The sequence below is a fragment of the Indicator indicator genome, chromosome 37 (assembly GCF_027791375.1).
Source record: "Indicator indicator isolate 239-I01 chromosome 37, UM_Iind_1.1, whole genome shotgun sequence".
Taxonomy (NCBI): Eukaryota; Metazoa; Chordata; class Aves; order Piciformes; family Indicatoridae; genus Indicator; species Indicator indicator.
The window spans coordinates 339,587-366,448 of NC_072046.1; the positions used below are offsets into that span (position 1 = coordinate 339,587).

The following is a 26,862-nucleotide window of genomic DNA, read 5'->3' on the forward strand; positions in this document are numbered from 1 at the left end:
TCTCAGTTTGCTTATGATAATCCAAAACACCTCATTATTTCCTTCTGGCTGTATCCCACACTTCAGGTTAAGTTCAGCTGCAGAGCCTGCCTGAAGTGATCACTCCCCTTCACCTTGAGAAGCTCCAAGGCTGTGTGGTGTCCTGTGCGCTGCAGGCAGCGTGGAACAAAAGCACAAAGTCAGGAGGATGTTAAAAATCTTTCAGACCATACCCGACTCAGAGCAGCCTAAGGTCTCCTTTTGTTCTTGCTCTCAGATGCAGCTCTTCCTTCAAGTCACCAGTGACATTTAGGTGAGCCTATGCAAGCTGTGCCATCTTCAGATTAAAAATACTGTCGGTACTGGGATGGAACCCTGGGTGCTTACAAAACAAAGGTGTGGAGGTGGTGGGGGTGGTGAAATCAATGTCATCTGACTTCTCAAACAGGAGCTAGCTGCCAGGAACAATCCTACCAGAGGCTAAGAGGGGACACAAGTGATTTTTTGGCTGTATCACAGCCACACTATACAAGTTACACTACACACAGGTTCAAATATCAATCACAGCTGATCAGAGGCCCAGTGTAAGCAAGAAGTCAGTTGGTGGCGTCTCTGTTAGGTAATAATTGTCATTTTACAGTCCAAAAGGGGCAAGATGGATGCTCTTGCCTTCAACAGACAAATGCTGAAGACTGGATCCTTGCACAGCCTCCCCTAAAAGGGCAGGAAGAAGAATGGAAGGTGGCAGGGAATCAGCCATACCTAGGCAGTAACAGTTTTCTATGAGCAGACAGACCTCTGAACTATGACTGTCTCTCAAATTCTGGAAAAGATTTCTTGTGCCCCTATTAGGAAGCAAATTTTGTACAGCAGCATCAATTTCTTTACAAAGTAGTAATTCAGTTTGTTCTAGCAGAAGTTCAATGCCTCTACAGAGCATTAGCAGCACATGACAACTGCCAAATCACACCAGAAGAATGGTCTGAAGCAAAAAAATCAAACAAACACACACCCAAACTTTTATCCAATAAAAACTATTTAAACGCAAAAGACTTCAGAGGAGAACACCACAGAACAGCCACAAACACAATCCAAACAGTCTTAGTTTCCTCCCTATAATAGTTACCAATTTTTACATGGAACCTGTCAACAGAAACCCCAAGCAGCAGCACCCTCAAGAGTGTGCAAACAGCTCTGGTTGCAGTGTCTGATCTCAGGGCTACAAACAAGGACAGGAGGGAAGCTTAGAGTGCTTCCAAGTTTTATTTAAGCATGTTTGCAGACCACATAAGCCTCCAGGTCCTAGTCACTCATTTTAAATACAAATTAATTTGCAAGTGCTAAGTGAACAGGCAACTCCAAAACTGCCACACCAGCCCCAGCTCTGCAGTGAAGCATCCTCAGAAAGGAGAGGGAAAAAAAAAAGAAGGCAGAATCATCTTCTATCTAGAAAAACCTGTGCATTGTCCAAGTGTCACTTCATATCCAAGCCAAAGAGCTCTTAGAAGATAGGTGTTCTCTTCTGACAGCTACATAGCCTTGGAAATTATTTTCAAAGCTTTGCAGTCTGTTGACATGCCAAGCAGTTTCTCTCATGATTTATGACTTCAGGGTGGGCAAAGAAGAGGAGACTTTTCTGTGCTAAGCTATGCTGCATTTCCTAGTTATGCAAACTCTGCCTGTTAAATAGGCAGATGTTAGCATTGCACATCTCCAGCCATGACAACAGCCTTGGAGCTCAAGCACCATTCAAGTGGTTAACAGCAGATGATCACCTTGAACATCCAAATGTTCAAGCTAAATTCCAAGGGAAGTTTTCATTTTATTTCCAGGATGCTGTTTTTTTTTTTTTTTTCTCAGAACTATTTGGAAGGCAGCCAGTCTGTTGCTCAGGACATAGGATGCAAGGTTTGTCTGAGCTGAAGAGCTTTAAATTGACTGCATCAGGAGGCACAGCAGACATCTGTTCGTGTACAGTCTTGACACTTTTGTCCACCTTAAAGGTTTTAAAAAGTTGATAAAAATCTAATGAGTGAACAGGATGCCTTTTGGGACAGGAATTTCATGCAGTTATGCTGCCTTGTAAGTGTTGGGGTTTACAGAGGGAGATGCTGTTACTTATCTATGGTGCTTTGCATATCACAGATGTAAGGATGACAGTTTTCCCCTGGAATGCTAAACCCTGTAGACATCTGAAAGGCTGGCAGAGAACAGAAAAACAGACAGGAAAAAAATCTCTGCAATGACAAAAATGAGGAGTTGTGTCAATTTTTCCAATCACAGCATTAAAAAAAATAAAATAAAAAAAAATCAGAGCTACGTACACAGACTCCAGTTAAACTGGGAATTCAGAACTGCACTCACTTCACCTAATGGCTACTGCACAATGCAGACCACTCATTGGACACATTACACTAGGAAGAAAACAAACTGGAGATGGTTTGGAAATGCCCTGTAGTGCAGCACTCCCAATCCCACTGCTCACAGCCACGGCAGAGAGGACTACAGCTGCAACAGCAGATCTGGGCAGAACCCAAACACTGACATTTGGATGGTGCACTGGTGGCTTCCACACCATTAAAAGGAGAAACACGAGCAAGGCCATGACAAACAACAAATCCTAAAACTTGCCAGTGTTGCTGTAAGCAAGGAACAGCAGCAAAGCTGAGCCACTGATAAAGGAACAATCTGGCATTTGAAAGCAGGCGGAATCAATCCAAAGAGTAAACTCAACATAGCAAGGCCTCATGAAAACATCCATGCTGGTAAAAGCTTAAGAATGGAGAATGACACTAGGGAGGTCTTTACCTTTCTGGAAAATGAAAGCAGATTGCAGATTTCTGTCAGAGAACTCTCAGAATAGCAAGTACTTTCCACTTGGTTAGTTTAATTAGCACAGTACCGGAAACATTAACTATTGTTTCCTGCCATTCACCCTGCAGTGCATTCTTGCTTCCTTTTCTATTGTAATCCCATGTTTTCCTAGAGGACCCAACTGGTGCAAAACACCAGTCCAGGGGGAACAGCAGTGGTGGAGGTATGACCCCTGCAGAAGAGGGATCAGTTGGCCAAAAGCATTTCCAGCACCACACTGACCCATGCTCCCAGAGCAGATGAGCAGAACAGTGGAATCAGGGACACAAAGCCCTGGTCTACAACAGCACCTTCACTGTCACCATCTTGCACACAGGGTCACAGCAGCAGAGTGGTCTTCCATAGGAGTCTTCCTTCCTCTCCCACCTTTTCATTAGGAGAGAGAAGAGCCAAAAGCAAGAATATCCACAGAGTCACAGAATGCCAGGTTGGAAGGAACCCCCCAAGGACCATCTCATTCAAGCTTTCTAGGTAACAGTAAAGTTGAAATGAGCTGGCCCAGCACCCTGTCAAGCTTAGTCTTAAAAACTCTCCAGTGAATGGGAATGCACTGCTTCCCTTGGGAGATGATTCCAATGCCTGACTGTATTCATTACAAAACACTATCATGTACTACTGAGACAGCAAGAGGTTCCTAACATGGCTAGAAAAAACCCACCCTGTGAAAAAGCTAAAGACAGTAAGAATGAGAAGATGAATAAGACGACTGATTAACGAAGATTACAGCATAGAGTAACAGGCATACAGGAAAGGTGAAAAGAAAAAGCAACTCTAAATTCTGTGAATCTTGCCTTTTGGATAGGAAGGCTGAGCAAGAAGCCCATCATGGTAACTGCAGTAAGGCTAAAATACGATAGAAGCCCCAAATCTACGTTATTTATTCTCCTAGGTCTCCCAGCAATCTGAAGATAACTCCCTGGGAAGAAGGGAACGTCCTTCATTTGCACGACACGTAGAGAGCCGAGCATGCTGTGAGAATTGATAAATCAAATAGCAGTAAATGCAGGAAAGGTAAGCGAGATGGAGAGAGAGAGAGAGAGAGGTATCAACAGGTCTCCCAGGGGATCTACGGAGGGAGCCGAAAGGGCCTTTTCTGGAAGCCGACACAGCTGCGGTGCCGCCGGAGACCGACACCTCCTGCGGGGAGGGCGGCTGCCCCCGGGCCGGGGCCCGAAGGGGGCAAAAGGGCGAGGGCAGCTCGTCCCACAGGCGCCCCAAGCGCTGGCGATGGGACACAAGGAGTGAGGAAGCCCAGCAGCCCCACAGGCTCCTAACTGGGAGGGCGAAGGAGCCCAGGCTGCGGCGGGGAGCAGCCGGTGCGCCCAGCGGGCCAACCCCGCTCCCACCGGCGGAGAAAACCGCCAGGGCCCGCAGCCCCACCACGAGCGGCCCGAACGGAGCAGGGGCCCCCGCCACAGGAGAGGGCCCGGCGGCGAGAAGGCCTCCCCCGGGGAGACGGCGGCGCGGCGGGCCCGGCTCCCCCTGCCAGGCCGGGCCGGGCCTTGGGGCCTGAGCGCGGCGGCGAGCCCAAGCCCGTGCCGCCCAGGGGTCGGTACCTGGACGGGTTCCTGCAGCACCGTCATCCTGCTCTCCCCGGCCTCCGCCTCCTCCTCTCGCCGAGCCCGGAGCGGGGCGGCCCCGGCCCCGCCTCAGTGCGTGTCTCGGCGACGGCGCGGCGCGGCCCGGCCCCTGCTCATTTAAACTCCCAGCGACCGTTACCGGGGCAGGCGGCGGGGAGGGAAGGAACGAGGCCGGCCGAGTGCCGAGTCCGCCCGAAGCTGGCAGCGGAAACACCCGAATGTTTTGCCGGAAATAACCGAAGCTTGAGGCGGAAAGAGCCGAACGCTGACGGAAAACAGCTGGGAAAGCCCTGCCTTCGAAAGCCAGACGGAAGCGTCTCGGTTGACGGAGGTGCCCGAGTGGGGACGGAGATAGCCGAGTTGCGGCGCTCGGGGCAGTGGTAGGTTGCGACCCGGCCGTGTGTTCTGGGGCCCCGGCGCGTCCTCGGTGAGCAGCGGCTCGGAGTCGGCGCAGCACGCTGCCTACACAGGCCGGGTCAAGCGGGGGGAGCATGGAGCTTCTGTCTCTTTCAGGGCGGAGGGCGGCCACTGCCTCAAGCCCTCAGCACTGGTCTCCGGTGTGAGACGCCGTGGGGCAGCCCCCTGCCTTACGGCATCTTTGTGCCCTGCGAGGCAAAAACTTGAGCTTTGTACCAAAAAACTACTATTCTTGAGAGTGTCCTGATACCCTGGAGGGCCTGTGAAGACCCCCTAACATCCTTCATGCTCCTGGCCTGTGGTCTCCCTGCCACAGCCTGGCCCCTGGTGCTCGGCTTCGGCTGGTGGTTCCTATGACTCTGCTCCCAGTATGGGGCAACTGCACAGCCCAGGTCCTGTCCCCGTCACAGGGCGGTTCTGGTGGATTGTGTGCTGCTGGCTCTCCCCAGGTAGGTACTGCCAAGACAGCCAGGAGTAAAGGAGGCAAAGGGAGTGACTGGACATTTACAACCTGAACCTGTTTGAAGGTGCTGTGCCTGGGACAGAGAGCACTCTTCCAAAAAGAGGGAGTAAAGATGCACAACTAAACTTCAGTCTGTTAAAACTACCAGCTATCATTAGCCACCACCAAACCCCTCCATGAGTTTCCTATAACACAACCACGCCAGAACACACCACCCCAACCCATGCACCCAGGCTCTCTGCTCTCCTGCTCTTCCCAGTACCTTTTGCAGTTGCACTCAGTGGCCTGAAGGACAGATCCTGGCACTGCCAGCACGCTGCAGAGCACTTGTGGGAGCAGAGGGCTGCATCTTTATGTGAGAATAAAAACTCTATTGTGTGGTGTTTGTGTTGAAAAGTTGCATGGAGGGAGCAGTGCTTGGCCTGCTGCTTCCCCTCTTTCTGTACACATCTTTCTCCATGTTTCTGAAAAGCTCATTTACAAGGTTGTTATCGCTCCAGCAGATCTGCAGGTGTTTGCTTTCAGGGTGTGAGCAGGTTGGTGTGGGAAGGCACAGCTTTCTTCAGTCCTTGACCTGAGACAAAGCACAAACTGGGTCATGGAGCAGTGCTTTCCCCCTGGGATGGATTCTTGGCTCACTATCAGGTTGACCTGAGTCATTTTGCCTAACGTGAAGGGTGCAAACACGACACAGTGAAGTGTCTGCCTTCCCTAAAGGCCTGTGGCCTGGCACATTGATGGTGAGGATGGGGATGTGTGTATACGTGGGTCTGGAAGTCCAAGGCAGCCTTTCTAGGAGCACAGTCCATACTCAGCACCCTCTTCCTGATCTCACTGCCCTGCCAGGCTCTGCTGATAATTCCTCAGGATGAAAGCTGGCTCTGTCTGGCTCCCATTTGACAGGACACAACACTAACGCTCCTGACATCCAGACCATCTTTGGTATGAGTCTCTGTCTTATCACAGCCTGAGGAGATACAACCACAGGCTCTCCTTTGAGAGAGCTCCCAGTCTTCAAGTAAAGCATCCAAGCTACAAAAGGACAGAGCATTGACCACTGTCTTGGGAAATCTCGACTTACAGAGATTCCTCTGGTCTTGAAGTGCAGGTCTGCATGTGGGGTCACTCACATATAAATGTCCATGGGACTAAAACCTCATGTTCCTTGACATCCTCAGCTTTTCCAGAGGAGGAGGCAGGGTGTGGAGGCACATACAGAGGGATATAGCTATGGAGATAAAGAGGTAAGTATCTATAGAGATATAAAGGGATATAGCTGTAGAGATAGAGAGGTTTATACCACGCCTAGTCAAGTACATCATTCCAAGCTGCTTTGGTACAAATCAGCTCTGCTTTATCCTAAAGAGACAGAACAGGTCCCCAGAGGAAAGCATGGCTGGCTCTCACCCTGAGGGTGCTCCAAAGGCTGGATTTCACAGCCCTCATGTTTTCCCTTGGTTCTCTCTGTCATTCCCCACTGCTCTCTTTCTGCCTGTCTCTTTGCAGGAGTCTCTTTGGTTTTAATTAACGGTGTCATTCCTGTCAGTGCAGGAGCTGGAGGCTCAAACACAAGGCTTGTTCCTTCCATACAGGAGCGAGAGTGCAGCCTCCTGTCTTGCCAGGGCAGGAATATTACAGTGAGCAGGGCCCCCAGCCTCTGCTGTGGATTTCCTCTGCAAGCTCAGGCAGGTCTCCTGCCTCTCCTCTGCTCAATTCATGTCTGCAACAGCACGTTCCTCTGCAGGAGTCAATGTCTCGGTAGTGGCAAGGGCAAACGTGACCCCAGAGCGAGTGTGCAGCAAGCAGTGTCCTTTCTCACCCTGTCACCACGGTCCTTTAATAGATTAAAACACAGATAGCACATTAAAGACACGAGATGCCCAGATTCTCCCTAATGGAAGCTGCAGGAATACCACAGACAGAAGCTAAAATCTAATCTCGCATCTATAAACAGCTTATGTTGCTTTTTATGAGCCTTTGAATCAAGCAGTGGGAATTGGCAGCAGCTGTTCCCCAGCCACTGCACAGAAACCAGCAAGTGGCAGCTGAAGTCAGCCACATTGGAGCAAAACACCTTCAATTTCTAGTCAAAGCCACGGAGCGAGGACGTTGGCATAAGGAACACATCACAGGAAAGTGTTCTCTGCTCCCAGGTGTTCTGCTGATGGGAGGGCTGAGATATCTGTCATGAATTATTCACCACTCTTAGTGGTGCTCTCATGTTTTGTTTTGTTTTGTTTTGTTTTTTTGCAGGTAGGAAGACAGGGAGAGCCACCGGCTTGCATCATGAAGCTCTCAGACAGCTTCTGGCTGTGAACATGCTGTCTACCTGGAGAGGAACCATCCAGGGAGCCCTGTCCTGGCTGGGCTCCATCCTGGGATTACCCACACCCCATGGACCTGCCATCCCAGACATGAGGATGGAGGTGGGACCTGGCCCTGTTTTCCTTCCCCTTGCTCATTCATCAGGAATCAACTTCCTGGAAACCAACCTTCAAAACTAGACTTTTGAACCTGTCAGTGATACAGAAATAAGAATGTTTTAAATGTTTTCTCTGATGGTTTTGCTTTTTTTAAGGGGCTTCTGATCTTTTCTGTCTGAGACAGAGTGTTAATGAAGGAGAGGTGCCTGCTGGTCTCTCCTGTGTCAGAGACAGAAGCAGGGCCAGGCAGGTCCCTCTGTGCTCCACACTGCAGTTCAGCCTGGACTTAGAGGGTCCAGATGCTGCTCATGTGGCAGCATCTTGTAAGGTGGATGGGCTACAGGTCTGAAAAAGGGTTGGGTTTAGGGCAGAGAGGAGGTGAAGAACCTCCCCCAAACAGGGGTTCTGTTTGATACAACCTGTCCCTCCACTCACTTTGCTCCTGGCCTACCAACTGCATCAGCAAGGCATGACCATGCTGCATGACATGACCAGCTCCCAGCCCCATACTGAGGATGGGATGATGAGCAAAGACCCTCACCCCTGAGTCTGAACTCTCCACCCCCAAGTCTGACCTCCTCCCTTGCATTTAGCTGCCTTGCACCCCTCCCCTCTCTCGCTTGACACCGAGGGGTCTTTTCCATCTACCCCTTCAATAAGTAGTCCAGAGCCAAAGCAGAGATATCATTTAAAGAAGGGAGAAATGAAATTTAATGAGCCAAATATCACAGGAAAAATGTGAAAATAATAACTTAAGGTTTAAAACCAAGTTGCAGATGTCTCATTGTATACCAAGGCTTAGGCACACACACATGGAAGCCAACTCTTCCTGGTGGCTCACACCAAACATCTCTGTGGATGTGTGACGTCCTAGAAGGAAGGGACATGGATGGAGGAATCTTGCTGTTTGTGGTGCTCAGGTGGGTTCAATCATTTCTGAGAGCCTGGAGGCAAGCATGAGAGGTTTAACACAGTGAATCTTTGAGATAAGAGAGCTGCTTCTCAGAGGAACCCAAAATGTCAATAGCTGTGGATGCCTCCCCTCTGGGGGTGTTCAAAGCCAGGCTGGATGAGGCCTTGAGCAGCCAAGTCTGGCTGAGAGGTGTCCCTGCTCATAGTGGGGAGGTTGGAGTAGATGATCTCTCAGGTCCCTTCCAACCTAAGCCATTCCTAGGATTCTGTGATTTTCCATCTTCTTTCTAATGTTAATGGGAAGTTCTTAACTCAGAACTTCCCTCTCTGAGTACACAGTGTATTTTAGCACTGAGTCGTAGAATCATGGAATTGTTTGGAGCTGGGATTATTCCCATGGCTTTAATCCACTTGTGGAGTTTGGGGTTTGGTTCCTCTGCCCCTGGTTGTTATCTGCAGGATTTTCAGTTTCAGAGTTAGCAGCAGGAGGTCCCCCATGAGAAACTTACCTGAAGTTTCTTCTCTCATCCAGACATTATGTGCTTGACAAAAGCTGAGGAGGAAATGAGAAAGAAGAGCATGAGAGGTGACAGCATGCTGTGAGCTGGGGTGGGGTGTGCAGAGGCAGTGAGGGGTACCCTCAGCCTGGGGCACCCCAGGGATGAAGAGGACTTGCTCTGGCGGGACTGAGATTTCTCCCTCTGTTCCCACCTTTCCCGTGCCATCCAAACCTGTTTAACAATACCAAACCCCTCTTGGAGACAAGCCAGTACCAGTATCCCCAGTTCCCTGAGGCCAAGAGAAATGAGTACCCTCTGTGCCTCAATGCCCTCCAGTTTTAGGGGTTCTCAGATTTAACCACGACCCTTTTGCCAGATTTTCACCCTCTTGGAGCTGTGAGCGATCTGGATCTCCAAATGTTCCCAATTAGCCTCTGCTGTGAAAGATGCTGCCTCTGTTTATTTTTGACAGCTTACAACAAACCAGTGCCAGAACTGGGGCTAAACCAGTCCTGACACCCTTGGAAACATGCTGTCTTCAGCTGCTTTGACTGGAACTCACTGGCACAACCACTTTGCTCCCATCCCAGCTGATATGTCTGACAGCTCTCCTTGGAGAGGCTTTGGAGGGTGATCCACATCTCCCTCTCAGTGATCACAGAGGACACATTTTGCACCTTAAGATAAGATAACCCCAAGACCAGACAGTGGCCCTGGTGGGCATCTCTTGCTCCTACCTTCATAGTTGATACAGCCATTGGCATCTTCTTGCCCTGCCATGAGCTGCTCCACCTCATTTTCTGTCATCTTCTCCCCTGGGGAGGAGGACATAAAGGTGAGGGGAAGGGTTCTCAGCCCACCAGGACCTTCTTCTTTAGAATCACAGGGTTAGAAGGGACCTCCAAAGGTCCAGTCCTACCCCTTCTGCAGCAAGCAGGCACATCCTCAACCAGATCATGTTGCCCAGAGCCCTGTCGAGCCTCACCTTGAATATCTCCAGGAATGGGGCCTTTGAGAGAATCAAAAGCACCAGAGGAAGGAAAAGGGGATGAAAAAGGAGCTGTGCACCACAACTGACTGGGGAGTGCTGGTGGGAGACTGTGGAGAGGGGGCCAGTGGCTGTCTGCTAGCTGAGGACATTGTGGGCTCTCCATCTCAGCCACGCATGGAGCAGTGGCACAGGATGGGCAAGGCTACAAACTCAGGAGCTGCTCATTCCTGCAAAAGCCTATGAGCAGCAGCATAAAAAGGGCTTCTCTGTGGTGTGAGATCAGCAAACTGCCACAAGATGTTTGCCCAGAAGGAGCTTGGGGTGGGCTGTGCCCCGTACCCAGCGTCACCAGCACATGGCGCAGCTCGGCGCCCATCACCATGCCGTTGCCCTCCTTGTCGAAGACTCGCAGCCCTTCCACGAAGTCCTCAAAGGTGCCCTGCTCCTTGTTGCGGGTGAAGTGCTGCAGGATGGGCAGGAAGGTCTCAAAGTCCAGCGTCTTTGTGTTCATTTCTGGGAGGGGAAGAGGAGACAGAGTCAGAGATTAGCTTAGGTGGGCTGAGGGTCAGGCTCTGAGGATCTCCTGTGTAGCCTTCCTCGTCTTGTTTCCATCTGAGTGCAGGGAAGAAACCCCACAAGGTGATTGGGACTCTTGGTGTATTCTACTTGAGATGGGAAGATCTGTTTGAGGAGTAAAGCATCACCATGGGGAAGTGCACAAAGACTGCTGATAGCAGCCAGAAAGTAAGACCAGCAGGCAGGTCCTCTGTCACCAAGGCACAGTGGCTGCACAGGGACTGCTCAGGTTATACCAGTTTGCAGCAGCTCAGGACATGGTCTGCTAAGCATCAGTTGCCACCATCCCCAGCTGAGGACAGCCTATCCCTTACATCAGCCAAGGCACAGGGAGAGGGAGTGAAGGAATTTTGCAGGAATGAAGCCTCTCTGAGTCACTTCCTTCCCAGTTCCTTCATCTTGCAGGGCTGTCCCCACAGACAACATAACCCTTCACTTGCTGCCATGGAGCACAGGGATTGCTTGTCCCACCCTGTCCCTACTGCCCCAGTTTGCTGTCACCTTCTGGTCTGGGCTTGCCCAGCACCTTCAGGACCTCAGCATTGGTAGGGTTGTGGCCGAGCGCCCGCAGGACGTCCCCGCACTGCGCGTAGCTGATCTGCATGGTGCCCGTGGGTGTCCGGTCAAACAGGCTGAAGGCTTCCTTGAACTCTGTGGGGAAGAAGAGCTCAGATGTCCTTTGCCATGCTGACCCTGTTTCCCACCCCACCAAAGCAAGTCCTGCCTGGCAGGCAGGGAAGGGGTGGCACAGGTGTTGTGAGAGCCCTCTGCATAGCTGGCAGCCCTGTGCTAGTTTGAGCAGAGAGCCACCAGAGCTTGCCAGACTCCTTCCGTGAGTCACTCAGCTTCTCCAGCAGGTTTCACCACCCCTGTGGAGCTGGCTGGGTGTCCTGCTGGCATTCCTGCACCACCTTGCACTGGCAGCACCATCTGCAGGTGCAGGCTGCTATCTCTTTGATCTTCCCCTTTTTGACTCTGACTTCCTGGGGACCCTACAGCTCTCCCCACGACATCTGCAACCCCCCAGCTGCTCTGCTGGCAGCCTGCAGCCCCAGGCAGGTAGGCACAGCATGGTGGTCCTCCTGTTTGGGGAAGGGTCACCTTGTCCACTCCAGCACTGCAGCCCTTACGTCACACCAGCCCTGCGTGGTAGGACACGAGATTCATTCCCCATGAGTTACCATGCCATTTGACCTGGAGGAAGGAGACCTAAATGAGGAACAATTATGGATTGCTCTCCTTCTGTGTATGACCTTTTTCACCTTCCTGACCTGCTGCTGGATTCTCTCTTTAATCCCAGTATTGGCTATATGGACAACAATGCTCCTGTGCTGCACAGAGCCTGGCCTCTGCCCCTCATTTCAGCCCAGAAGATCATCTCCTCACCAGTGTTGAGGTGCAGAATGTGGGAAATGAGTCTTTCAGAAAACACCCTCCCAAGCCTCTACCCTCCTTTTCTGTGGGCAAGCCAAGGACCAAAAGCCAAGGACCAAAAGGCTGGTGGCTGGCACCTGCCTCTCCAGCTGCTTCATGTAGGCAGTGAGTTGATGATTTTCCTGCAGCAGATGCTCCACACACTTCTGGATTTCATCCTGCTGCCTGAACCCCAGCAAGTCCACCTGAGCAGTTGACAGGCCCAAGCAGGTCATCAGCCTCTGCAGCTCTGTGAGCCCTCAGAGCTGTGAGTTTCTTGTTGCTGATGCTGATGAATTCCAGGTTCTGGTCCATTTTCTGCATGATGTCCAGCAATAGCTCACTCAAAGCAGAGCAGCTGCTGCTCCTGCTGTTGGGTGAGATGGAGGTGGTCTCCATGCAGTGACAGAGATGTCATGGTCCGGTAGGCATTGCCTTGGGTTTGGTGGGAATCCCTGCCCAGGGCTTTGGATTTGCTCCATTTTCTACTTGGCATCTTTGTGTCTTCTGGTGAGATTCACCCCATGGACCTGTTCCCGTGATGTCAACACTGTGTCCCTGAATTCCTGTCCACAGTCCCCTCAGCACCTCAGGATGCTGGTTGACCTCAAAACTGCTCCATTTCTGCAGGTGAGATCTCTCCATCTGGCTCTGGGGAGCATCCAGGGAGGGACAGCACTGAGTTCCTGGGTCAAGAGGCACCTCTGAGGGTGCTCAGTGATGTCCATTCCTGACTGCTTGGAACCACAAGGAGCACATCACATCCCTGGGATGCCACTGCAGCTTAAATCCAAGTATCCTCACATTTGAACTTTCTCACATTTCCACTGTCTCTCTTCTTTCAAAAGCTGGTTTGGGGGCTGAGTCTGCAGGATACGGGTCTCCTCCTCCCAGTATTCCCACCAGGATCTGCTCTCAGATCTCATGCCTTCACTGGTCTGTACAGAGGCATTTAAACTGTCTGTGGAGAGCTGAGAAATCCCAGCCCCAGCTCAGCCCCTCAGCATGGGGCTGTCCCTGCTTCAACAGAGGCTGCTCCTCCCACATGAATCCCAGACTTGGAACCAGGCTGCATCTCACCATGAAAGGAAAAATACCTTTTCCCTGCCAGGCTCTGAAGCTGGGATTATCCTCAGTGCAGAGCAAGGAGACAGGATCCATTCATTCCTCCTGGCAGCCTGTTACAGTCCCAGCTAAATCCCTGCCCTGGCTCGCGCTCACCTCCAGCACTGCTCCATCTCCTGCCTCCTCCCTTCCCACCAGAGCTCTTCCCTGTCTCCTTACTGGCATGATGCTGGCTGGGACATGACTTTCTGGTTTGAGTTGTCCCTTCTACCTGCTTGAAAACTTCACAACCCCATCGAGGGGATGAGCAGGGTGCTGGGAAGGGGGCAGTTGGGCATCTGGAGCCTGCTGGGCTTTACCCTGGGAGGGGATTTCACACAGAATCACAGAATGTTAGGGGTTGCAAGGGATTTGATGTGTGTGTCTTTGGCTCTCATGACTGCTGCAAAAAAAAAACTGCCTGGAAGATGGAGTCCTCATTTCTAGAGCCCTCTAGGGAGAAGGTGAAGCTGCACCTACCTTCGATCTGCTCTGCAGTGAACTCAATCTGTTGGGAGAAGAGAACAGAGCCAGGTGAAAGGGCTGTGTCATGGGTGAGACAACAAAGGGCTCTCCCTGCCTTTAAACCTCTCCCTCCCCAGGCTCTGCAGCTTGCTTGAGCTGGGGGCTGTATCCATGCCATGTCCAGCTGTGCCATGCCCAGGAGCACTCCTGCTGTGGAGCCCAGATCCCTGCGGAGAGCACAGCCAGCAGCAACGCAAGGGGCAAGAGGTGGGCAGGTAGTGGGGATGCTCAGACCACAGGCAGGGCTGTTTTGGGTGCTGCTTCAAGGCTTGGGTCCCTGGTCCAAGGGATTAAACATCCTCGGTGCTGAGCCTGCTCTCAACAGCTCTCCTGCCACAGCTCTGGATCAAAACCACAGCTTTAACCTGGGGAATCAGGGGAAAAGTGAGCTCCTGTGGTGGAGGCTTGGATAAAAGGTGCTTTTACGTGGAGAAAACAACACAGGCAGCAAAATACTTTAGGATGGAGACAGTGGGTGGCAGAAGAGCTTTTTAATTCTGCTGGGGCCCCATCAGGGTGTCGCAGCTGGGGGCTGTGGGATGTTGGACTCTGCAGCCAGAGCTCCAGGCAGGAGCATCCTGCTGTGGGAGCAAAGCAGCTTCCTTGGGTAGATGCTGTGCAGGGTTGGATGGGGGAAGGCTGGAGCATCCCCCAGCGAGGAAAGCATCACTCCCAGCCCACTGCATCAGAGCAGCCTGGTCACTTTCCTCCTCCCAAGCCTGGAGCTCAGCCTGGCTAACGCCGTTTGCACGGCACTTTGCATTGCCCGTGCCTAGCAGGTGACAGGCACAAAGAAAGAGGGTGACATCTTCATCCCTCACTCACCTTCACACTCTTGGGATCGAAGGGAAGCTCTCTAGAGGGCTCTGGGACTGGAGCTGGTTTGGCTGCTTCCTTCTTCGGGTCGGGTTTCTTGAGCGGCATCGCGCCGGGTCTGTGTGAAGGTGTCGGGATGAGTCCTGCCTCCTGTGAAGCACTGGAACGGGGGATGAAAGGCAAAGTCTGCTCCTTCCCTTATATATGAGCCCTGTGCTCACCCTGGAGGGGCAGGCCAGCTGCTGGAGCAACTGCTACTTACTATAAAAGGAAGAAAACTCAAACGAGAGGGGCCCCAACTTGACAATTGCCCATTGTCATCGGCTCCCAGCATTGCAAAGTCATCAGCTGCCCCCCCCTCTCAGCCTCCAAAGGGGGGAACATCTCCCCCTCCAGCACCTGCAGCGGGTGGGCTGCATGGGGGCTGCTTGCTAAGTGATCACTGAAAACCTAACCATGAAGGGCTCCGGGTGCCTGGCAGCAGAACAGCAGCAGGGCAGCAGATGAACCTGCCCCCGTCCCCACGGGAGCTTGTGGCTGTTTTTAGGCAGCCCTGCAAGGAGCAAGGCTCTTGAAGACCAGGGTTTGGGAAGTGCTGCTCCAGATTTGCTCAGTCCTCTCTGTACTCCTGCTGAAGGGTCTGGTTTGCCCCAGTCTCGCCCCAGGGCTGAGCATGTGCCCCGGGAAAGGCCACGCTGGAGGTGGGAAGCTGTGCTCACCTCCTGAAGGTGAAGGAGAAGGCTTTGCCTTTCATCCTTCCATTTGTTTGCTTCGCTGGGCAGCAGGACTCATCCCTGCAGCTTTACAAAGCCCCAGTGTGATGCTCCTCAAGGCTAACAAGGGTGAAGGCTAAAGCCAGATATTTAATTCATCACCTCAGGATCTTTCACAGCCCTGCACCACTTCTGCCACACATCCTTTGTTGCCTTCCAGTCCCTCCCCAGGCACTGGGCAGGCTCTGGTGGGAGATGTTTCTGCTCTTACCATCCTCTTCCAACTGTTTGAAGACCTGCAGAAGAGGCAAAAGTCAGCAAGCTTCAGCATCTTAGGAAATGGGGCTTGAGGGTTACACTGAGACATCTTAAAGCACCAACTTCAATATAACCAGAGAGCAACACAGCATAGGAGGAGAAAATCCACCCCTAGTCTGATCTGGAGTCTGAGAGCTGCTGCTTTGGTAACAGAAGTGAGTGACAGCTTTGCTGCCCTTCTCTGGAGCTGCTCCAGCCTCTCAATGTCCTTTTTGGAGTGAGAGTCCCAAAACTGACCCCAGAATTTGAGGTGTGGTCTCACAGTGCCTGGTACAGGTGGGACAATCACTGCCTTGGTCCTGCTGGCCACACCATTGCTGATCCAGGCCAGGATGCTGCTGATTCTGTTGGCCACCTGGGCACATGCTGGCTCACCTTCAGCTGCTGTCAACCAGCACCCACAGGTCCTCTTCTGCCAGGCAGTTTCCAGCCACTGCCCCAAGCCTGGGTTGTTCTGTACATGGATGCAGGCACTGCTGGTACATTTGTAGCTGCAGCTGACTGAGCCAAGCTGGCCCAGGTCACGTCTTGTCACAGCACCTCAGGTTTGGCATGACTGGTGGGTCTAATCCTGTTGTTTCAGAGCTGCTGCAGGGCTGAGGATGATGGGAGCAGGGGGTGTCACCAGCTCAGCCCTGTCCTCAGAGCCCCCCCCAGCCTCTTCCTTGCCAAAATGGCCTGTCACCAGCGGGGTTACTGGAGTCTTTCAGGAGGAGGAAGCAGCCACCAAGTGCTGGGAAATTTGCTGTCTGCTGTCAGCTGATGATCTCTAGCATTGATCTGAGGAGCTGAGGGGGCTGGATGATGGGGCTGAGTGGGTGCATTTGCTGTGATTGCTTTCCAGAGCTCTCTACAATAGAGAAGTCACTTAGCAAAATCAAAACCCCGCCGTGGTTTGCTGGGTGCAAACTCAGAGCCTGGGTCAGATTTCGACTGCAGTGAGAATCAAATTGCCCTTGAGTGGTGCTGCCTCCCCCTCAGCCAGCATCCAGCCATACCCCCCTCCATCCAAAATAACCTCCCCTTAAATCCTTCCTCATGCCCTGGCAGCTTCTAGGTCAGAAATCAGTACCCAGGGGAGCCTTTAGGAAGCATTAAGCCTGCAGTTTATGTGCTCATCCCTTCTCCTGCCCTACAGCATCCCGAGGAGTAAGTGCAGGAGCTGCGGTGCTGAGCGATGGGTGCTCAGCACCCACGCGATGGGCCAGGGTGGTGGCTAAATTGGGATGGGGAGATGGGCAGCTGCCAAAGATGCCCCTAATCCCTCTTCGATTTACAGCTGGTTGCCGTGGCAGGGAGAGCAGCCCAGGGGCTTGTTTTTCCTGTCGGATTTAATCAGAGGGAGCAGCAGCAGCTCCTGAGTGCTGCCATTTGGATCTGCTTTGCTCTCCCAGCTGGCACCACAAGAGCAGAAGCCTGAGCCCCCTCCAAGCGGCCATGAGGCTCAGGGTGGGGACCAGGATGAGCCACCCTGCCAGGCAAACCCCGGGGGAGGCTCCGGGGGCTCTGCCCTGCACAGGATTCTGGCTCTTATGGAGGCAGCAATAACTGTGTGCAACCATGGCTTACATGGGCCAGGGGAGAGGTCCCAGACTGGGCTTTGGAGTTTCAGCCTCATCCCACTAATGGGAACAAGGACTGCCTGCTTTGTGCCCCCATTTCCCCTGCTCGGGGGGGTGCAGGGTGTTTGAGCTGGGTGGTGGGAGCCAGCTGGGCATTTACACGATCCTGAAATGCAGGGACCAGCCCTGGGGCCTCCTCGGGATGAGGAGGGACTTCTCTGATGAGCATGGCTGCCACCTGCGGTGGGACCAGCTCTGACCTGATGCCCAAGGAGGTCCTGCCAGTTTGTCTCGTTCATGAGCAGTGTGAGACACCCATCGGGGTGGAAAATCCCCGGAGCCAGGACTGTCCATCTGTCCTGACTTAGCCATCACCGCCCCTCTGCAGAGGGCTAAGCACAGCTGAGCCGTGAGGTGCGTTTGCAAAGCAAACACAGAAAGGGAGCCGAGTGCTTGTCCCAGTGGGGAGTGGGACTGATCCCAGCACGGCTTCCCAAAAGCCCCAGCCCTGAGAGAAGGAAAAGGGTTAAACTGGCGTCTGCCTGAGAGCCATCCCATCTCAGGAGCATCAGTGGAGGTGATGCTCACGTGCTTGCACCCTCTGCCTCCCGACCTCCCTATCCCCACAACCCTTCATCCTTGGGACCAGTCTGGGGCTGGAGGAGACTGAGCAGCGCGGGGGCAGTGCGGGGGCTCCTGTGACAGCTGAAAAATGAGCAGCGGGAGAAGTTCTGCAAAGAGAAGAGAGAGGAATCTGCCCTGAATGAAGAGGATTTTAGCACCTAGGGCTAAGCCAATCAACCTCTGCCATCCCCGTCCCGGCGGGAATTGTCTGCACACTCCCGGGAGCTGCTTAAAGCAGGCGAGACCCAGAGAGTGGATGGGAGCAAACTTTGGGGGGGGGGAGAACCTGCCTGGCAGGGCTGTGATCAGATCCCAGCAGCGCTGCCAGGGCAGTGCCCATCGGGGCCGGGGGACTCACCCCAGGGGCTCCTCCAGACCTTAGTTCCCAGGGTTGGGCTCCGTCCTTGCCACCACTTCACCCCGACGGGGCTGGCAGCCAGGGAGGTGCTCCCGGAAGATGTTCTGTCGTGCTGCACACACCAGCACCTCTCCACCACGCCTGGCCTCGGGCAGACGCCTGTCCCCAGGTGAAGATTTCCTTTCTGCGGCTCACCAGCCCTGAGGACTCCATCCCAGTGAGGAGGTGGGACCATGGAAGCATCTGTCCCCGTCGGGGGTATCTCGGTGGTTCTCCTCTGCTGCAGCCTCCTGAGTTCTGTGTGGGCTCTGGTAAGTCCGCGTGGCTCCGTGGGCTCCCCCGGTCCCTCTCTTGGCTTTAAATGTTGCCAGATGTGCTCTGGTCTGGGGCCACCTACCCCCAGCTGCACATTCTGCTCCAGGGAGCTGCCAGGCAGGAGCCAGGCAGAAGGGGACAGCCTCTCTGCTCCCACCAAAAACCTTCCATCAGCCATGGAGACCTCACCATGTGATGGTTTTCCATTTCTTGGACACATCCAGGGCAAGGGTTGCTGCCTCAGAGGCATCGTGGGGAGCAGAGAGCATGGGAAGATCCATGGTCAGGCTTGGGGGCTATGGTGAGGGCAGAGCTGGCTGTACCCAGAGCCTCTCCCAAAGCTGAGCCCTCACCCTGCTGATGCACTCCCAGGACACCGACTCCTGCCTTGCTCCTCCACCCACCCAGATGGCTGCTTTGGGAAGAGTATGAGCTCAGGGTCTCCTCTCTGGGACAGGATTTGGTGCTGCTCACCTACGTCACTTCCAAAGTTTCACTTCCAAAGCTCTTTCCTCATCCCAGCTCCAAACTCCTTCGATCATCTCAGCCTAACCTGTCCCAGGAGCATGTGTGGTGTGAGCAGGAGGCTGCAGACACCACAGGCTGCACCCATCTGCATTGTGCTGCTCCTGGTGCTGGGCACCTGCCTGTTGGCAAAGCCCTGAATGGCCACTTCAGCAGGGGCTGCCAGACCTGGCTCTGGAGGGTCAGCATGTGGGCAACAGGGACATCCAGCACCACTGGTGGGTGGGAAGGAGCTGGGGCAGAAGCCTGGCATGCCACTGATTTCTAGCACAGATGTGTGAATGGACATGCAGATGGCTGGAGGGGGGTCCATGTGTGTCCCCTTCTTCCCTGCTTGGCTCTTGCACCACCTTTGACTCTCATTCCTTGCCCCACCTTTGACTCTCATTCCTTGCCCCAAGGGTGATCCTGCTTAATGTAATGAACTGGGGGGTGAGAGCACCACACTGTGGGGTTCAGCAGAGCATTGTTTCCATGCCAGGTGATGTTCACACAGCAGCTCTAGAGCCCTGTGGCTCTGGATCCACAATCCCAAGATTATGGATTTGGGATTTATTAGCTGGGTGGATTCAGGGGTTGGTGGCAGGGCACAACGGAGAGTTTGGTGGCAGGGCACAACGGAGAGTTTTGTGGCAGCAGAAGTGATGTGGGTCCTGTATGGAGTCAGGAAGTGTTTGTGGGTGCCTTCAGGGGGCTGTTGGGACAGAGCAGCTTCACTCCCAGCTCCTGGATCCTGGAGCTTGGTTGATATCACCAAGCAGGCAGTGGCAGCTCTCTGGGGACACGGAGATCACCAGGATGGGTCAAGGTCTCCCAGGGGGGATTAATCTCTAAAATATGAGCAAGAAGCAGAGACCTGTGCTGAGCTGCCATCTGACACTGCTGGCCTGGACCAAGCCCCATGGAGGTGGGGAGGTCATCACTTCGGTTTCGTCATGGCAGGTCGACCCTGATGATGTTCTCACAAAAGAAGAGCAAATCTATCTCCTGGTGGAAGCTAAGGAGAAATGTCAGGGAGACATAAAAGCCCAGCTGGAGGAGATCAAAGGTAGTGCCCTTCCTGTACACATGGATCAGCCAGCTCTGGTGGAGGGGGGAAAGTCTCCCTCATGGATACCTCGTGGGAAAAGCTGTCCCCTCTGATGGGAGTGGGATGGGGCCAGGGACATGTGGCTCCTGAGGGTTTGTGGAGCTCCCGGCACCTCGGCTGCTGAGGGAGCAATTAGGTGCTAATCACATCTGATTAGCCAGCACTGCCCCAAACACACTGCAAAGGAGAGCTGTGGAGGAGCCTTTGCACCCAGCAGAGGTGGGAAGTGATGGGATCTGTCCCCCTCCCTGCCCCCCTGCTCTGCAGCCCAGGGGTGAAGTCATGGCAGCTTCAGGGCATGCCTGGGGAAGCCAGAGGTGCATCGTGGCCCTGTTTGGAGGCCTCAGATGAGTCTTTGCTCTTTGGCCAGACACCAGCTGCCTTCCAGAGTGGGATGGGATCATCTGCTGGCCAAAGGGCTCCCCCAGCCAGGAGGTGTCCGTGCCCTGCCCCGACTACATCTACGACTTCAACCATAAAGGTGAGTGCCGGTACCTGGGCAGGGATCCCCTCACCTCGGTGATCAGCCTCCAGGCTCTGGGCTTCCCATGGGTCCTTCACTCTCACAATGCCAGTCGCTGTCCCCAGGTCATGCCTACAGGTACTGCAGTGCCTACGGGACCTGGGCCGTGGCTCTCAGCACCAACAAGACCTGGGCCAATTACACCGAATGTGCTCCGCTCTTCTCCCCCGAGAGCCGCAGCCGCCAGAAGGTGACCTTGCTCGGCACAGGGCTCGGGGTGGGCACCAGGGGAGTGGAAGCAAAGGCCAGGAGGGGTGGTGGGTACAGGGTGCTCTTCCTCCTCTGCATCCCCCATGCTCTGAGCCAGCCCTTCTCTTCCAGGAGGTGTTTGACCGCCTGCACCTGATGTACACTGTTGGCTACTCCCTCTCCCTGGCCTCCCTCATCGTCGCTGTCTGCATCCTTTTGTACTTCAAGTAAGGAGAAGCCAAAGCCCCTTCCCCCTGTGGAGGAGAACTGTCCTCTCCCCATCACCTGCATGCACAGCCCCCAAGAGGGAACAGCCTGTGAGGCAATGGGAACTGGCCCCAAGCCCAGCACAGACCTCAGACAATTGCCCACAGCCCAGAACACCCCCAGCAGGACCAGCTTCCCACCTGCTCCACCCCACTTGCCCCCAGACCTGGCTTCTGTACCCACAGGAGGGCTGGCAGCTTGGAGCTCACTTTCTTAGGGCCCCCCCATTGCCTGTGCCCCCACGTGATGAGCTTGTTGGACAGCTGGGGCTGGGCTGGTGTCACATCCCTTCTCCACAGGCGCCTGCACTGCACACGCAACTACATCCACGTCCACCTCTTCACCTCCTTCATCTGCCGGGCCCTGAGCATCTTTGTGAAGGACATGGTGCTCTACTCGGGGACAATGGCCAGTGAGGCAGAGAAGGTCCAGGAGGATGACTTCAAGGCAGGAATGGGTCCCTCAGTGGGACAACGGAGTCACCTGGCAAGTAGTGCACTGGGACTGGAGGCAGGATAAGTGGGGAAGGGGATTTAGGAACCCTGGTGCAGGGGGATGAGCTTGGGACCCTCTCAGATTGGGGCTGTGCTGCTCAGGAGTGATGCAGCTGGGGAGGGGTGAGGGGGCATCTCCAGCTCTGCCCAGCTTCTCTCCATGCTGGTGCCACAGCAGAGATCAGAGCCACCAAGCACATCGGTCCTGTGGGCTGTCTGAGCTCAGAGTGCCCTGGCATGGGAAATGCCTCTCCCGTGGGAAAGCCCTGGAGCACCTGCTCTGTGCCCAGTGGTGCTCTCCCAGGGCAGATGTAGCTCCCTGCAAGAGGAGGAGCATGAGCCATGCAAGGGCCACAGCCTGGGTTTTGCTGGCCAGAGAGCAAAAGCCGCCAGGTATTGCCTTCAGGGACCAGCCTGATATGGGCACCTCTCTGACTGTGTGCCCACAGGTTGGCTGCAAGGTGGCAGTGACCTTCTTCCTCTATTTTCTGGCCACCAACCACTACTGGATCCTGGTGGAAGGTCTCTACCTGCACAGTTTGATCTTCATGGCCTTCCTCTCCAACAAGAACTACCTGTGGGTCCTCATCATCATTGGCTGGGGTAAGCACAGACCATAACTCAACGCTGTGGCCACTGAGACTGTTGTGGCACCAGCCACAGCTGGGTGGCACTGAATGCCCAGATAAGGGCAATGGGATGCAGAGCAGCTGGCAGGAACTGGTTTGCTCTGCAAACATGGTACCTCCTCCATGTTCCTCACTCTGGTTCCTGCCCCTCCAGGTCTCCCTGCTGTGTTTGTGTCTGTCTGGGCCAGCGTCAGGGCCTCCCTGGCTGATACACAGTACGTAGGTCCACCTCCTCTGCAAATCCTTTGGGGTAGGACAAACTGGTAGCAAATGCTACCAAAAGATCTTCTGAAAATGAGGATTTTCCATGAAGAACAAGGGGGGTGAAGAAATCTCCAAGACTTGTTCCTAAAGCTGTCAGCAATCAGACTGAGAGTGGTTTTGTTGTGCATTTGGGAGGGAGGTAAATGCAGCTTTGCACCACAAATGGGTCAACAAACAGTGCAAAGATGAATGCCAAAGGGCATGTTCTGAAGTTAAGCATTTTGAAAGGAGAAAGGCCACCCAAAAACACAGCAGGGATTTTAGATGAGTTGGCCAAGGAGGCCTCAGGAACTTTAAAACTGATTTGAAGCTGATTTCCAGCACCAAGGTGGTTCTGAATTCTTGCAGCATGGCTGCTGTTGGGTCAGGATTTAGACTCCACAGAGGGAGGGTAGGAGGCTAGGGATGGTGGATGGGAGCTACAAGGAGCCATCAGCCAGCAATTTTCCTTCCCAGTGGTTTCAGGTGCCTCAAAATTGTTTCCTTACTGATCTCCTCAGGTGCTGGGACCTCAGTGCAGGGAACATGAAGTGGATTTATCAGGTCCCCATCTTGGCTGCCATTGTGGTAAGAATCCTATGGCTGAATGTCCCAATCCCTTTTGGGGAAAGGGAAGTAGAGCCTGGGGTTGTGTTCCAGCCATCCCAGAACCCAGGGAGGGCCCTCATGATGCAGAGGGATCCAGGGACACTGACCCCTCCTGACCACAGCATCACTGTTGTGTCCCTGCCTGCAGCTCACCCAGAATTGCCTTTCCTCATCCCAGGGGGGTGCTTGGGCAGACCCAAAGGTCACTGTGGGCAGCAAAGCCTCAGCAGGTGTCTGTTGGCAGGTGAACTTCTTCCTCTTCCTCAACATTGTCCGAGTGCTGGCCTCCAAGCTCTGGGAGACAAACACAGGGAAGCTGGACCCCCGGCAGCAGTACAGGCAAGTGCTGGCAGCTGCAGAGCCATGCCCTGCTTCATCTCCTGCCTGCTTAGCTGAGGTGGCTCCCCAGAGGGTTGTGATGGAAGGGCAGAGGTGCAGGGAGGGCTGCAGGAGTGAGGGAGGGTGGCAGGATGGTGGCAGGATAGTGGCAGGCAGTGCTGATCAAAGCAGCAGGCTGAGGAGTTCAGGCTCTGCCTGCTCCCTTCTCTGAGCTGGACACTGCCACAGCTACACACAAAGCAGCTGCAGCAGAAGTGACTGCCCCCTACACTGCCCCCTTCACTGCCCTCCTCACTAGGACATCACTGAGCCCTGCCAGGGGGCTGGAGGCTCAGGGCTTTTCTCCTCTCAGGAAGCTGCTGAAGTCCACGCTGGTGCTGATGCCCCTTTTTGGAGTCCATTACGTGGTGTTCATGGCCATGCCCTACACGGAAGTCTCCGGGGTGCTGTGGCAGATCCAGATGCATTATGAGATGCTCTTTAACTCCTCTCAGGTACCCAGCAGCAGGGCTGCCAGCCTGCTCCAGGCACGGAGCAGGGTTGCACAGGCACAGCCTCCCGGCTGGGACACTGCATTACAGCTGGGACACAGCATCCCGGCTGGGACACTGCCTCCCGGCTGGGACACCGCATCCCGGCTGGGACACCGCATCCCGGCTGGGACACTGTCTCCCGGCTGGGGCACTGCATCCCGGCTGGGACACCGCATCCCGGCTGGGACACCGCATTACAGCTGGGACACTGCCTCCCGGCTGGGACACTGCATCCCGGCTGGGACACTGTCTCCCGGCTGGGACACTGCCTCCCGGCTGGGACACTGCCTCCCGGCTGGGACACTGTCTCCCGGCTGGGACACTGTCTCCCGGCTGGGGCACTGCCTCCCGGCTGGGGCACTGCATCCCGGCTGGGACACAGCCTCCCCCTCTGTCTCTTTCGGCAGGGTTTCTTCGTGGCTTTTATCTACTGCTTCTGCAACGGGGAGGTAAGTAAGAAACGTGAGCACCTGAGCTCCCTGTGCAGCCTCTTTAGGGTTGGGGAAGTTAACTCCCAGCCCCCAGGCTGGGATAAGCAGAGAAAAACCAAACACCTCAGCTCCACCCTTCCCATAGAATCCCATAGGTTTGGGTTGGAAGGGACCTTAAAGGTCATTTAATTCCAGCCCCCTGCAGTCAGCAGGGACACCTCCTACTAGAGCAGGTTGCTCAAGGCCCCATTCAACCTGGATTTGAACACTTCCAAGGCTTGGAGCCTCCACAGCTTCTCTGGACAACCTGTTCCAGTGCCTCACCTCCCTCATGGGGAAGAATTTCTTCCTAATGTCCAGCCTAAATCCAGCTTCTTCCAGTTTGAAGCCAACACCCCTCCTCCTGTCACTCCATGCCTTTGCAACAAGTCCTTCTCCAGCTCTCCTGTAGCCCCCTTCAAATGCTGGAAGGCTGCTCTAAGGTCTGCCCAGAGCCTTCTCTTCTCAAGGATGAACAACACCAGCTTCCTCAGGCTGTCCTCAAGGGAGAGGGAAAGGACTTGGAAACAGGGGGAAAAAAATCACTAGAAGTGAAAACCACAGGAAGGGGAAGGGGAGGGGGAAGGGAAAGGGGAAGAGGAAGAGGGAGGGGAAGAGGAAAGGGAAGAGGAAGAGGAAGGGGAAGAGAAAAGGGAAGGAGAAGGGCAAGGGAAGGAGAAGGGCAAAGGGAAGGGGAAGAGGAAGGGGAAGGGGAAGAGGAAAGGGAAGGAGAAGGGCAAGGAGAAGGCGAAGGGAAGGGCAAAGGGAAGGGGAAGAGGAAGGGGAAGGGGAAGAGGAAAGGGAAGGAGAAGGGCAAGGAGAAGGCGAAGGGAAGGGCAAGGGGAAGGGGAAGGGAAGGGCAAAGGGAAGAGGAAGGGAAGGGGAAGGGGAAAGGAATAGGGAAGGGAAAGAGGAAGGGCAAAGGGAAGAGGAAGGGAAGGGGAAGGGGAAAGGAATAGGGAAGGGAAAGAGGAAGGGGAAAGGGAAGGGGAAGGGCAAGGGGAGAGGGAAAGGGCAAGGGAAGGAGAAGGGCAAGGGGAAGGGGAAGAGGAAAGGGAAGGGGAAGGGGAAGGGAAGGCTGGTGTGCTGTCTCTGGTCACCAGCTGCCATCTCTGATCCCTCAGGTGCAGGCAGAGATCAGGAAAGCTCATTTTCGGAGGAGCCTGGCACTGGACTTGAAGCAGAAGGCTCGTGCCACCAGTGCAGGGGGCAGCTGCTGCTGCGGTGGGCTGGCCTCCCATGCCACCACCAGCTTCAGCATCAGCCTGGCAGGGCGAGGGGCAGGGAGCACACAGCAGCGAGGGCTGCTGCCTGCCCGTGCCAGCCTGCCAGGCTACGTCCCCAGCTCCTTTGCCTCGGGGAACTTTTTGCCCTGTCCGACCCAGGTGGTGAGCCAGAAAGCCTGTGGGAAAAGCATAGTGGACTTGGCAGACCTGAACCAGCATCACCCCAACCTGAACCATCATCACCCCAACCTGAGCAAAGAGCTGGAGACAATGCTGTGAAGGGATTGGTGTGCTCCACATCTGCACATCCAGCTGTGTGCCTGGAAAGATGCTGAGCCTGATGCATTAGGCTCCTTTTACGCTTGCCTGAAGAGCCAGGGGAGAGGCTGGAAGCTGGAACAACACAATTCCCCTTCCCTCACAGCCAGTGGGCAAAGGGACCATGATGCTCTCACTCCTTCTACCCACCTGGCCCAAAACTGAGCAGCCAGTTCCCTCCCTGGCTTCCTTGCACACGCAGGTGATTGATGTAAGTGATGTCTGTGCATGCAAAGCCTTGGCTCATCACCAGGAAACAATCCTCCGTGCTCCAGCTTACCTCAGCAGTCTGGAAGGTGACTGGGAGGTGACTCCAGCTCCAGCATGTGTCCAGCTCATTCCACAAACCCACAGTCCTGAGGCCCAACTCCTCTGTTCAACCAGTCCCCACACTGTGCAGCCCGGGGCTGGCAGGGCAGTGCCTGCAGAGCTCTTCTGCACCTCAGCCTGCCCTGGCATCCCTGCCAGCTCCCAGAGCCTGGGAAGCCCAACACACAACACTCAGTCACCAACAGGCAACGTGAGGCACTGGGATGTGATGGGTGCAGGGAGGCAGGATGAGCTTTATGGCCTGGGAAGGGCACAGGGAAAAGCACAGTGAAGTGCCCAAGTCCCCCAGGTGTGGCTGTCCATGAACACAGAGGTCACTGCATGCAGGAGTCTTGGTCCTGTAATCTGGTTGCGGGCTAAAATGTGAATAAAGAGGCAGCCTGTGTGGTTTATTTCCATCCTTTAACTCCATGATGGGTTGTGGGAGAGCAGCTCCACACCCAGCCCTGTTCACAGCCAGCCAGGTCTGCTCTGGCTGCTCGCTGTTGGGGAAGCTCCAACTTCCCCCTGCCCACCCCACTGCCTGGGAAAACTCAGCACCCTGGTGGGAAAAGATATTCCCAAGGAGCTTGCAGTGCCCAGCCCAGCCAATTCAGCCAGACCACAGGGGAGAG

At 54.4% G+C, this 26,862-nt stretch overlaps 3 protein-coding genes across 6 annotated transcripts in view; 1 reads left to right on the forward strand and 2 right to left on the reverse strand.

Moving 5' to 3' along the window:
• CDC27 (cell division cycle 27) overlaps nucleotides 1-4,436 on the reverse strand; it is a 40,716-nt gene extending 36,280 nt beyond the window's left edge. For all 4 annotated transcript variants that reach the window (XM_054396464.1, XM_054396463.1, XM_054396462.1 and 1 more), the window contains exon 1: nucleotides 4,410-4,436. In XM_054396464.1, the coding sequence (XP_054252439.1) occupies nucleotides 4,410-4,436 (27 nt within the window). The remainder of the gene's footprint in view (nucleotides 1-4,409) is intronic.
• Nucleotides 4,437-9,172: 4,736 nt separating this feature from the next.
• Nucleotides 9,173-14,681, reverse strand: LOC128978467 (myosin light chain, embryonic). The gene is made up of 6 exons (XM_054396409.1): nucleotides 14,583-14,681; nucleotides 13,713-13,740; nucleotides 11,217-11,366; nucleotides 10,479-10,652; nucleotides 9,886-9,963; nucleotides 9,173-9,201 (listed from the first exon to the last, which is right to left on the reverse strand). Exons 1-6 carry the CDS (start codon nucleotides 14,679-14,681, stop codon nucleotides 9,173-9,175), a joined length of 558 nt encoding a protein of 185 aa, XP_054252384.1.
• Nucleotides 14,682-18,381: 3,700 nt separating this feature from the next.
• Nucleotides 18,382-25,879, forward strand: LOC128978472 (parathyroid hormone/parathyroid hormone-related peptide receptor-like). Its single transcript, XM_054396413.1, has 13 exons — nucleotides 18,382-18,459; nucleotides 19,931-20,036; nucleotides 20,449-20,559; nucleotides 20,667-20,791; nucleotides 20,923-21,017; nucleotides 21,357-21,543; nucleotides 22,001-22,154; nucleotides 22,335-22,395; nucleotides 22,945-23,011; nucleotides 23,277-23,375; nucleotides 23,728-23,865; nucleotides 24,312-24,353; nucleotides 25,499-25,879. The coding sequence occupies exons 1-13, from the start codon at nucleotides 18,382-18,384 to the stop codon at nucleotides 25,877-25,879; spliced, it is 1,644 nt and encodes a 547-aa protein (XP_054252388.1).
• The last annotated feature ends 983 nt before the right edge of the window (nucleotides 25,880-26,862 follow it).

What these genes read in the sequence shown, in the direction of transcription:
- LOC128978467 (XM_054396409.1), bottom strand. Translation starts at nt 14,681, where the DNA reads ATGCCGCTCAAGAAACCCGACCCGAAGAAGGAAGCAGCCAAACCAGCT. An exon ending in CACTGCAGAGCAGATCGAAG is followed by an intron (nt 11,367 to 13,712) that starts GTAGGTGCAGCT and finishes TCTTCCCCACAG; the next exon opens with AGTTCAAGGAAGCCTTCAGC. An exon ending in TGGCTGTATCAACTATGAAG is followed by an intron (nt 9,202 to 9,885) that starts GTAGGAGCAAGA and finishes TTTCCTCCTCAG; the next exon opens with CTTTTGTCAAGCACATAATG.
- LOC128978472 (XM_054396413.1), top strand. Translation starts at nt 18,382, where the DNA reads ATGGAAGCATCTGTCCCCGTCGGGGGTATCTCGGTGGTTCTCCTCTGC. An exon ending in TGCTCTTTAACTCCTCTCAG is followed by an intron (nt 23,866 to 24,311) that starts GTACCCAGCAGC and finishes CTCTTTCGGCAG; the next exon opens with GGTTTCTTCGTGGCTTTTAT. An exon ending in ACTGCTTCTGCAACGGGGAG is followed by an intron (nt 24,354 to 25,498) that starts GTAAGTAAGAAA and finishes CTGATCCCTCAG; the next exon opens with GTGCAGGCAGAGATCAGGAA.